Source organism: Ascaphus truei, chromosome 8 (genome assembly GCF_040206685.1).
Source record: "Ascaphus truei isolate aAscTru1 chromosome 8, aAscTru1.hap1, whole genome shotgun sequence".
Lineage (NCBI taxonomy): Eukaryota > Metazoa > Chordata > Amphibia > Anura > Ascaphidae > Ascaphus > Ascaphus truei.
The window spans coordinates 102,921,917-102,934,345 of record NC_134490.1 but is presented as its reverse complement, the minus strand read 5'-3'; the positions used below and the strand labels follow the sequence as shown (position 1 = coordinate 102,934,345).

The window sequence follows — 12,429 nt, the reverse complement described above, 5'->3', positions numbered from 1 at the left end:
CCCCACCCCCCCGCGCCGGCAAGCAAGGGAGCTAGGTAATGGGAGCATTGTGAGCACGCGCAGTGAGCTGCAGGTGAAGGGGGGTGATGTGGGGAGCTGGCGGGGAGGTGAGCTGGGGGGGTGATGGGTGGGGGGGTAGCCGGCGGTCCAGGCCGCTGGGTGCGTGTGTCAGTTGGGTGAGGCCGAGGGGGAAGGTGAGCTGCGAGTGAGGAGGAGAAGAAAGTGGCAGTTGGGTGACGTCATAGAGTCAGATACGGACCAATCTGATTGGCCAGAGGCTGTTTCAACCCCACAAATTCCGAATTTATATATATATAGATATATATATATATATATATCTATCTATATATATATTGTGACAAACGCCCCTCTTTTGTAGCGCTGACATCTGTCTGGGTTCTTCCCGACACAGTCTTCTAGGGTTATTTATACAAAAAACAGGATCATGCAAAGTATTATGCTGCTTAACTCAGGCTTCTGCCTGCTTTATTTTCATCCCAGTAAGGGACTGCAGCTTTAACAAGTGTAGATTAGAGGTACTCAGATACTTTCATTCAGCAGTTCACACATTTCAGTGTTACAGTATTTCCCACACTGTTATTTTTAAGAAATAAAAAAACAAATCATATAAAGAAATCCTATCCCTTTCAGGGGTCTAACTACACATCAGAATCAGCCTCTAACTGCGGCTGGGCCAACTAACCTGGTTCCCCAGCTTAAAACAATGCCCTCTCATTTAGGGTCACTAGATACAGCACAGTCTTTTAGCAACAGCAATAAATATTTGTTTTGTCTTATCTGTTCGTGGTGGGAACACGGTGCCAAGTGTCCAGGCAAATCCTCTTATACTGTGATACTTGGAGGGGCCGTCAACCCCAAAACTGGATACAGGGGAGCAGCGATACACCCAGCCTCCAGGCTCTAAGGAGAGAGAGTGAAATGCAAACCTCTCTGTTCTAAATACCTGTGCAAGTGATTAGAAGAGCAAGTGAGGGAGAACTAGACCCATTGTAATCTGTGGTCTGGATTTTCCATCCAGCAGTCTGAGTTAATGTGAAGCTGTGGAATGGATCATTTTTAACTATTCCTGCACTTTCTGACCTAAAACGGGGCAGAAAGCCCAGAATATATATATATATGGCCCTGTGTGGTTTGGGCTATAGTTCTGCCCTCCTCCTGGCGGTAATCCCTGTTTAAGGGCAGGTTTGCCAGGAGTTATCATGGGTTTTTCCCACCTCAAGCAAGTGCCCTGAGGCAGTGAAGGCAGGTCACCTGACTGTGTCCAATCAAGAGACACAGGGGAGGTGCCTGTTAAAACTACTTAGGGCATTGCACTTCCTATTTAGAGTGAGTTCAGTCAGTGTGTGAGAATAGTGAGTTGAAGGAGTGATAGGAGAATGAGTAGAGCTGTTAGAGTTAGAGTTCAATAGGTGGACCATATACCTCCTACCCTGCTTAGGGGGTAGGGGAGGAGCAAGACCCGCTCTGGGTGGTCCTAGGCCCAGAGTGGAGTCGGGGACATCCTGCTGGGAGACAGCTGGCTGTGTGCAACTGTCTTCTGTGAATGCTGTGAATAAGGAAGGAATAAAGAGACTGCACTTTTATACAAGCTCCTGCCTGAGAGTGGAGTTTATCAGGAGGACGGGGAGACAATTTCTTCTGTAGGTATTCCACCCCATATTGCTGGGGGCAACAGGAGATGGAGGCACTGCGCCAGTGAAGAGAACGGAGGCACAACTCCAGAAACCTGTCCTGTCTTCCCCCATGTCATCGCAGAAGACTCAGGGCCCCCTGTTGCCAGCAGATTCGCACCACATACAGACATGTAGCCTGAGCTTAAGACACCCTAGGACACCCTATGTGAGATTGGATGGGGGGAAAACGGGTTACATATATATAGTGTAATATTGTTATTACTGATTGTATTGGTTCCTATGAGGAGTCATCCAGCCAACGCTGGTATTCCTCATAGGTGGAGGTGCTGCACTAAAAGAAAGAAAGCTCAACCCAGGCACCAAGAAGCTGAGGTTCCTGTGAGCATACAGGTACTGTAACAGCATAACGCGTGATCGCCCGCGGTTTCCCTTAGGTATAGGGGAAATGAGGTTACATATATATATATATAAAAAAAACTTAACTCCCTTGCACCCTTTACTCCTTCCCTTCCTTTAACTCCCTCCCTCTAAACTATAGTGCCCTCTACCTGGCTGGTGGACTTGCTGGGCTGGCGGGGACCTCTTCCTCATGTTGAATGTGGAAGAGGGGTCAGGGTCAGGCTTCATGATGGGGCATCTTCACCATCATCCTGGAGTAATAAGATACATAATTCTGGCTGTAGTTTTAAAAGAAAAGTAATTTTTACACACTTGCCATCTTTTTTGTACATATTATTGTATGAATCAGTAAACTCTCTACACTTGAAACAACACAGACAACGACACACATGGGATCAGTGAACAATATACTCGGTCCACATCTAGCCCCTCATTGTTGCCTTTACCCTCTTCCAGTTACCATAGGAGGTCTTTGTTTCCACAAAGCTGGCAAGGAGGCCACCCATGCTCCTCGTCCTACTAATTGCACAGCAGCAACAGGAGGAAAGCGTTAGCTCACCCAGTGTCCCTCTACAAAAGTAATAGAGAATTTAAACACTACAGTGTATTCTATATATAATTTGTACATGAACACAACATTCAATTATCACAATCAATAGTTCCAGCACTCACTGACTATATGATAATAGTACTACGGATTATGCCACAAGAAAAGATGATTTAATGTACATACAAGATAATACAGGGAGTAATGCAGCACAGTTGCAAACAAATATAGTTGTAAACAAATGGACATATATTCAGGTGGTGATTGGGGTGAACACAATAGGGAAAAGGGATTGCAACAACATGAGGGAACAAACAGTGGGGACAAAAATACAACACAAGGGTCGGGTAATCAACGGGGCAATGTTTCGGGGGGGGGGACCCCTTCCTAAGGCCCGTTCCCTCAGGTCTGAAAAGACCATAAGGTACTTCCCTTTACCCTAACACCCCAAAAACCAGAGCAACACTCAGAGACTTATACACTGTTAAATGGAAGCTCACGTAAAGCACAATCAGCCCTGATTTCACCAGAGCAAATATAGATAAAGAAAATCAGACCATCAGGTAACATGACCAAGTATCTCTCCTATTCTCTCTCTGTCTCTCTCTCTCTCCACGGGTGTGCTGCTAACAACATTCAATTATTTGAGTACAATATGTACCTTATTCATACTTACTCTGCTAGGGAAAATAAACATCTAGATGTGGTTCATAATGACCCAGTTCTCCCATGGGAACTGCCGGCGGAGGAATGTTGGAATGCTCCGTGGGGTCCCAGCGGGGTTTGTGGGTGTGTCCTATGCCCTCTATCTTAGAAATTATGACATTAGTCCACTGATATAACGTATATGCTAAAAATGTATACGGATGTAATGTGTTGTTCTGTATTAATAGGAAATGTGAATTCATGTAAAAGTACACAATCTGCAGAAATGGAACATCTATTCAACAAAACTCTTATCCAACTTCCTCCTGGCTCTCCATGTGGACAGAGGCAAGGCTATTGTGACAAATTTCATGTCTGTCAACTTGTTGATGCAGATGGACCTATTGCCAGGCTGAAAAATTCTATCTTGAATATGATTGAACTAGAGGATACAGCAACATGGATGAAGGTACTGTAAATACACAATGTCTGTTCGCAATATAGATTTACACTAAAAAATTTCTACAGCATGTGTCTTTCTAACATGAATTAAGTTGACATATTTAAAAATATATTTCATATTACAATGTTTTTACATACTGTATCACTGGCAGATGTCACGTAAGACCCCCTGCTAGCACGTGACCTGCATACGGGACAAGGGTTAATACCGACGCTCGCAAGCGTACCCACTCTTCACCCACTCAGGGGTCCCTCAAATGGGTTTTATCTCTCCTCAAACCGTCCCAATATACCACCGCCACGAACAGCACACAAGTGAGCACGTGACTTTAGATATGTAACCAGGGTTAATACACAAAGGCTTCTCTAGCAACCCCCCTTTCTCCTCTGCAAGGAACCAGCGAGTTAGCATTAACCCCCTACTCAATTGCACATCATAACCATCCACTGCCACCACCTGAGGTTATGCAGATATGATAAAAGATCTTAGACTAAAATATCCGCCAGGGCCTCAGGTCCCTGTTTATTATGGGAAAAACTATGCACTCTAACACACAATCAGTTGTAGTAACATGTGCCTGAGTTTAGCAAGTTATTCTCTCCAGCGTGCACAAAGTTCATTCAGAGCCCAAAGCATTACTTATTAAATGGTTTAATATATATAAAAATACAGTGCTTGAATTACAGAAAATGTATTACAAAATAAACATACAATTACAATATAAGGCAGAGCAGCTTCTTAAAATAAAAGGGGTAAAACAGAAAATCCTATACAGTACATTACCACATGCTATGGATTTTTCCCAGAGAGTCACTGGTTCAGAAGTTGAGGTCTGCCATGCTTTCCAAGCATGCCCCTGGACAGATCTGACTTGTAACAATCTCCCCCAGACTTAGATACAATACTTTCTTATGATGGTGCCTTAAGCCCACCCCTTTCTACAGAATACTTTGAAGCTGCTCTTCTTTGATTAAAACAATTGACACCTTGAGTGGGCTATCCAGGATGGACCCCCGCCCCAAGTAAGTTCCTTTGAAATTCAGAGCAGACAAACAGTCCTGACCAGTTTCAAACCCAGCATTTGGTATTTTGTTACACAAGTGTAGCTCATTAGCCCCTCAAGCACCAAAGGGATTAAAAATACCCATAATCTCATGACATTATCATGACAGCAGAGTATATAAAATTGTTTATAGCATTTAACAGGCCATACTGTTAGTCTCTAACCACTCATTTTTGATCTTCAAGGCACATTGAGAAAACAAATGATATGTCCAAGATCATAACAAGATTAAGTTAGATTGCTAACTGGGTTAATGCATTTTTGGTGACAGAGTCATTAGCAATATGTATTTTCTTATAGATCCATCAGTATCTCAAATGTACAATCCCAAAAATATTACATAACTAATTCCCTTCTGTGCCAGAGGGTATAACCACTTTGACACCAAATGGAACAAACTGTATTGCCACATAAGAGTCAACCGGTCAAGATTTCAAGGAGCCAATAACCTGAACAGTGAACAGGTTACTGGAAGATGTTTGGTCAACATTTGAGGTAATTTTCATGTACTTAGGTTCGGGGCTGAAAAAACACACTCACCCCTCGCCATGGTTGAGTGCATATTCACCACTGGCAACAAGGTGTTTAGGCCAGTTTACTTTCCTGAACTGACGGCAGTACACGGCTTGTATATTGGTGATACATTTCTTAACCCTGGGTCCTCCGCGACTGGATGCATTGATGTATATAGTGAATGAGTACAGCTATTATATGTTCTCCATGTACCCGGTAATATCCGGGTTGATTATTTGAACACATGCTCAGCATTAGGGAGTTTACAGCTGTAATTAGTTTGTTACCACGCTGAGGTTTTTTACAGGATTACTCCAGCTTTCTGCACATACTAATTGCATTTCCCCTGCTAGTTGGAGAAAAGACAAAGAATTTGCTATTTTTGATATCTATATAAAGGGTGATGCAATAAATATACTACCATGTATAGAGACAGTATATACTCGGTTCCGTCTCTGTAAAAGATACTATATATATATATATATATATATATATATATATATATATATATATATATATATATATATATATATATATATATATATATATATCCCTTTTTTATTCTGCTCTAGAGTGACTACGGGTACTGCACACACCTGTTGGCTCAAGGAGATCTGGGCCTCCGCTAGCTGGGAGCCTGGGGTAATAGTTATCTTATTGGCAGCGCCTCCACTTACCCAGGATCCCCATCGCGTAAGATTCCCCTGGGTAAGAACAATAGCAACACACATCAGATTGTAACTGTTTACTGTAAGTACTGATAGAACCTTATCTTATAGGTATAGCAATAACACATCAACCAACTACTTATAATATAACCCTAGTGGCTCGGCCACTCTCATAAGGAGAAATGTCACTGTCCCGTCACCGCGTGCCCCCACACCGTGACCATGTAACTGTAATTATGTATATAGGCTCAGTCCTTTGGCCACTCCACTTAGTGTCCCCAAAGAGTGTTCCCTAAGGCAGGATCAGCGCCTGTTGACCAGTGTTGGTGCACTTTAGTAAATCCCTTCCGGTCACTCTGGTGACCGGCAACAACTTCACAAAGGATCCGCCGATCCAGCGCAGTCTCTCACGAGTAGTGGATGATGCACAGCAGCCTGGGCCCAAACACCTGTCACCAACCGCAGCTCCGCGATACTGTGTCCCTATCTGTCTATGCAGTAAGGGGCATGTGTCACTACCAATATAGGGCGTCCCTGCAGCACCACCACAAGCTAGAGTTACTCAGGGAATACACTGGGGCCTGAGGGGGAATCTGCCTACGCAGGTGGGTCACGGACCCCCTGCACACACACTACCTCTCCCCTTGCTCCTCCGGTGCCCTCTGGCTAGCGTGGTCTCTCCCTCACGCTTCCCTTTCCTGCCTCTCGCAAATCCTGCACTCCTGCGCTCCCTGGCATTAGGTGACTTTGCTGAGGCTCCTGGGGGTTGTAGTTTACTTGCTGAGCCTCTTCTCATTGGCCGCCTATTCACGCGCTTTGTACTGCGCATGCGCGAACTCTATCCGCTCTGACAGTCACTCCTGACTATTGAGCAACAACATGGCGGCGCCCTGTGCTACCGGGCTGCTGCAGAACCTTCCAAACACTTCCTCCAAATACATGCTGCAGCAAAGGTAGAAGCAACCTGAGACATCCCTATATTCTCCCCATCGCGGAATCCAATGTTCCCGGTTGGGAACGTAACCATAACATATTTACACAATAAACTTGTATACCTGTGAAATACACCATATTCTGTATACTCTACATGAGGTTATACATTTCACTGAACATGCCAATCACAGATCTCACTTTATTGAGGCCCACTGCTGAGCCTCATAATGGGGTGCCCCAAATTGATCATACGCCATCCTCATGGGAGGTTGACCAGTTCTTTGGCTTCTGCGCAGATGCTCTTCTTTTGCTTCCTCTGGAAAGTAACAATTCTCATTTGGCACTTCGAGTTCTGCCCTTGAGGGGCTCAATGTTTCTACACAGTCTCTTTGGGGCACAAAGCATGGCCTCTGTGGGTCGAGTGGCTGGCTCATTGGAGTCAGTGTATCTGTCATTGGACCAAGGGGCCCTTTACCCGTAGCTCCTTCGGGAGATGCCCCCGTGGTCGGAAGGCCCCTTTGAGAGGTTCCTTCCATAGGATTCTCAGAGGTGGCATTTATTACAGTCTCTGGGCCATCCTCTGTACTATCAGCTTCTCCATCGAGTGAAACAGTGGGCACTTCCAATTCGTTATCCCATACTTGAGGAACGGGGAGGAGATGGTTTCTATGCCATACCTTTACCCGGCCTTCGGAGTCTTTGATGCGGTATACCGGGAGGCCAGGCATCTGTGATTCCACTTCATACACACCCTCCCTCCAGCGGTCGGCCAGTTTGTGCTTTCCTGGAATACCCAAATTACGAAGGAGAACTGCGACCCCTGGGCGGATTTCTTTATGTCGCACCTTGTGATCATAGCGCCTTTTATTACTCGCATTTAATTGCGCCGCTGCCTTCTCGGCCAGTTTGTATGCCTGCTGCAAGCTGTCTTGTAATCTCTGCACATATCGAAAATGTGTCCTATTGGATACCCCATCGGCAGATATCCGTAGTCGCACATCCACTGGCAACCTAGCTTCTCGTCCAAACATTAACATTAAACATCCCAGGACATACTTGAAAATGAGAGGTAACTCTCAATGTATTACTTCCTGGTAAAACATTTTATAAATAAATAAATAATTAAGAAGTACGGGGTATAACCTGTAGACTCATGTCGAGCACAGTTATAAGCATGCACCAACGTCTCTACGTGCTTACTCCACTCAGTCTTCTGAGAGCCTTTCAGGGTGCCCAACATGTCAAGTAGCGTTCGGTTGAAACGTTCGGGCATAGCGTCCCCTTCCGGATGGTACGGGGTAGTCCGTGACTTGGTAATGTTCAGCAACTTCAGCAGTTCTCGAATGAGGGTACTCTCGAAGTCCCTGCCTTGATCAGAATGCAATCGATTTGGCAGTCCATAATGAATGAAGTATTTTTCCCACAGCACTTTAGCCACTGTCACCGCCCATTGGTCTTTGGTAGGAAAAGCTTGAGCGTATCTTGTATAGTGGTCTGTAATCACCAGTACATTCCCGATGCCCTGTGTGTCGGGCTCAATGCACAAGAAATCCATACCCACCAAATCCATGGGGCCAGAGCTTTTCAAATGGTCCATGGGGGCCGCCTGGGTGGGAAGTGTCTTCCTCTGTATACAACGAATACACTGCCGGCAATGTATCTCCACAGATTCCCTCATTTTCGGCCAATAAAATCGATCACGAAGCAACCCGAACGTTTTGTCAATGCCAAGATGGCCATGATCATCATGTAGGGCCCGGAGTACCATGTTTCTTAGAATCTGGGGCAGGAATAACTGTCGCTGGTCAGGATGATTGTGGTACGGTATAACCCGGTACAAGAGGCAGTTGTCCAGTTTGAATTTTCCGAGCTCCTTCATTAATAGGTTCACTAGTTCTCTGGGAGCTCGTTTAAGTATGGAGGGATTCTCTTGTTGGATCTTGAATCTGATATTGCACCAATTCCTTCCATGAAATAATCTTATCCTCCGTGATATTCATCCCTTCTCGATGTCGGTACGCTCTAGGAACTGCTCTGGACTGGCACCCTAGCGAATCTGCTATTCTTAACTCCGAGAACGCTACTCGATCGTCAACCACGGCAGCGAGAGAACACAGTGCACGTATGCCAGGCCTCGGGATTTCCTCCCACACATCTTCGTCTGTAGTAGGGTGGAGCCCAGGTCTTCAAGACAGAGCATCTGCCCCTATGTTGGTTGGCCCTGGTTTGTATTTGAGATTGAATCGATAGTTTGCCAGCGCCACTAACCAACGGTGACCTGTCGCGTCCAGTTTAGCAGAAGTATTGATGTATGTCATTGGGTTGTTATCGGTCCTGACCTCAAACTGCACGCCATACAGGTAGTCATGTAACTTATCCACGATAGCCCACTTGAGGGCTAGGAACTCCAATTTGTAAATTGGGTAGTTCTGTTTGCTTTGGGTCAATCTTCGACTAGCATACGCCACCGGTCTGAGTCCAGTATCATGTTTCTGATGCAACACTGCCCCCACGCCGTTGAAGCTTGCATCCACATGCAGGACGTACTCTCGATCAGGATTGGCATACACCAACACCGGGGCTTGGGTTAAATTGGTCTTCAAGGCTAGGAACGCCTCTTCACATGCAGGGGTCCACTTGTCCCCAAATAGTGCTTGAGCTGAGGTGGCTTTCCTCCCGGTGTCTTCGGAATATATTTTTAAGAGACTGTTAAGGACTTTGGCTTTACTCGAGTAGCCTTCCACGAATCTTCGGTAGTAGCCGCAAAATACAAGAAATGACCTAAATTCCTGGACGTTATTGGGTCTTGGCCAATTCACCACAGCCTCTATCTTTCCCGGATCCGTAGATATCCCTTCCGCCAATACAATATGGCCCACATAAGTCACGGACGTGCGGCAGAACCGGCATTTATCCATGGACAGCTTAAGTCCCTCGTTGCTGAGTCGATCCAGCACTTTCAACAGCCGTTCCTCATGCTCCTCCAGTGTCTTCCCGAACACTATGATGTCATCCAGGTACACCAGGCATTCCTGATGATTCATATCCCCAATGGTCTTCTCCATCAGACGCTGGAAGGTAGCTGGCGCCCTGCATATCCCTTGAGGCATGCACGTCAACTGATAGCATCCTAAGGGGCAGATGAACGCTGTTTTCTCTTGATCGTCCAAGTCCATGGGCACCTGGTAGTACCCAGACCTTAAGTCCAGCACGCTGACCCACTTATTCCCAGATAGCGCATTCAGGAGGTCTTCAATTCACTGAAGGGTATACTGATCAGGTACAGTACGATTGTTCAAGGTTCTATAGTCCACGCATAACCATACGATCCCATTCTTCTTTCGCTCTACTACAATAGGTGATGCATATGGACTGTGTGATCCTTGGACGATACCGGCCTCCTCCATTTCGGTTAACAGCCTCCTCACATCTTCCACATCTCTGGGTGCGATGCGTCGAGACCGCTCGCGAAATGGTGTCGTGTCATTAAGTCGGATGGTATGGCGGGCACTGCGACTGCACCCCACATCCATGTCGCTGGTGGAAAACACCTAACGTCGGGTTTCCAGCTTGGCCTGCAGTCTCCTCTTCCAATCCTCCGACATGGGCGAATCTCCAAAGTCGAACGCCAACTTAGGGGCTGCCGCCTGGACGGTAGCTGCCGACCGCACCTCTCCTGTCCTTCCTTCCGTGGTCACTGGATATATTCGACCTAGCTGCTGTCCATGGTCAATGGGCATGGGGGAGTAGGGGGAAAGGTTTCGTACGTAAACCCGAGCTCAAGGCGGAATTTTACGTGGCCACTTCTTTACGGAGGCCACCACCTTGTAGCCAAACCGCTGATCGTCAAGCACCGTACTTTCTAGAGAGAACAGTCGGTCCTCCAGACGTCTTGTAGGATAGTGACACACTGCTGTCATCATTCTTCCTTCTCCTGGAGGAATCTCTGTCGCTCCATATTATACAGCCGCCCATGCTCTTCTTCGGTCGCGATCTTACCACAAGCCTCTTGTAATGCTGGGCACGCAGCTAGAGCCAGCAACGGTAGCTCACCCGCTTCCTACAAATACATACGGATCACCGCTTGTACAATGTCCGTATTGGTCCCCATGATTATAGGGGCGCTGGGGTGGTCCTGGGGCTCGGGCACACCAGCGCTTCCACCTCCATGGGATGGTGCTTTCCGGTATTCAACTGCGGAATGTCCAGGTATACTCTCACCACTCCATCAATAGGGTAGTCTTCATGGCTTAGCCCTCTCAACCTCAGGGAATCTGCGGGCAGTAGCGGCAGCCGATACAGATGCTGATCATAGAAGGGTCGATACACTATGGTTACTTGGGACCCAGTGTCCATTAGGGCTGAGGCATAGATACCTTCAATAACCACCTTGACGATGGCCGCCGGCCCAATGCAGTTACTCATCGGAGAGGAGCCCGCCGCTTCACTGGCTTGAGGAGTACACAGCATGGACTTGGCCGGTCGGGACGCCGATCATCGTTGTGTGGGACAGTACACTCGGATGTGCCCCATTTTTCCGCAGGCGTAACACTGGAGGTGGCTGCGGGAGGGACTATCTCGGAGGGTCGGAGAAGTTCGCCCCGAAGCGGTGCGTCCCAGAGCAACCGTACGTTCCTCAAACTCCTCCTTCTGCGGGTTCACATCCTCCGCCGGCTCAACTTTAGCCTCTGACTTCTTGGCTTCTTTAGCAGCCACTCCCGTCTTCTTCCCCGGGGTCAAGTCACGCCCCAACAGCACAGTCTCATGTGCCTGTACTCGGTCCATCAGGTCATCAAATCCAGGGCTTGTCCCGGCACCAGACACCCGCTGACTCTTACGGACACCGGATGTAGCAGAAGAAGTCCCCTCAGCAGTTGCGTGGTGCGCAGTCCATCTGCATCCGCCTTTTGTACTACCTTCCTCCTCACCAGGGTCCAAAGATCCAAGTGTAGACGCCTAAGAAAATCAGACACCATCTCTCCCACTTTCTGGGTCAAAGCATGAAACTTGGCCATCAGTGCAAACGCATCCACTGGAATCCCATAGGCTTTGGTGACGGTGTAAATGATGCCGTGCGTATCTGCATCAGGGTGGTCATCCCGGTAACAGTGCACCATGTGGGAAGCTGGTGGTCGCAGGCATTCAGGGAGTACCTGTTCAGCGTGATCCAACCATTCTTCAAAGCCGACTTCTCCCAGAGAGGTTGGCTTGTCTCCAGAAAACGCCTTTAGCTTCCGGTACTGGTGCGACTGAGTGGATTGATGTATGGCCTCAGCTAGCACAGGAAGGGACACATTATCAGGTGTGCTATTCTTCCGGCAGGGGCATATGCATCAAGTCGAGACATACTGCTTCTACTTGGCGAAGGCCGAAAGATGGGGTGAAAGATGCACCTAGGCCCATTGCGGCGGGCCATCAGGGGTTCAGACTGCTCTCAGGGGTATGGAAGGGATTGGCCGTTGCTGTGCTTGACGGGCCAGGGTACTCCTTCTGTGGCGTGGATGCAGCCAGGGGTTCGGCTACATCCACCTGTACTAGCGAGC

General features: G+C 47.3%; 2 protein-coding genes across 2 annotated transcripts in view; both read left to right on the top strand.

The window, feature by feature from the left end:
• Positions 1 to 12,429, top strand: part of JMJD1C (jumonji domain containing 1C) — a 1,023,975-nt gene that overhangs the window by 555,955 nt on the left and 455,591 nt on the right. The window lies entirely within an intron of this gene.
• Positions 1 to 12,429, top strand: part of LOC142502123 (disintegrin and metalloproteinase domain-containing protein 10-like) — a 440,300-nt gene that overhangs the window by 401,010 nt on the left and 26,861 nt on the right. Inside the window, exon 14 of the mRNA XM_075612980.1 lies at positions 3,495 to 3,715. Within this exon, the coding sequence (XP_075469095.1) occupies positions 3,495 to 3,715 (221 nt within the window). The remainder of the gene's footprint in view (positions 1 to 3,494; positions 3,716 to 12,429) is intronic.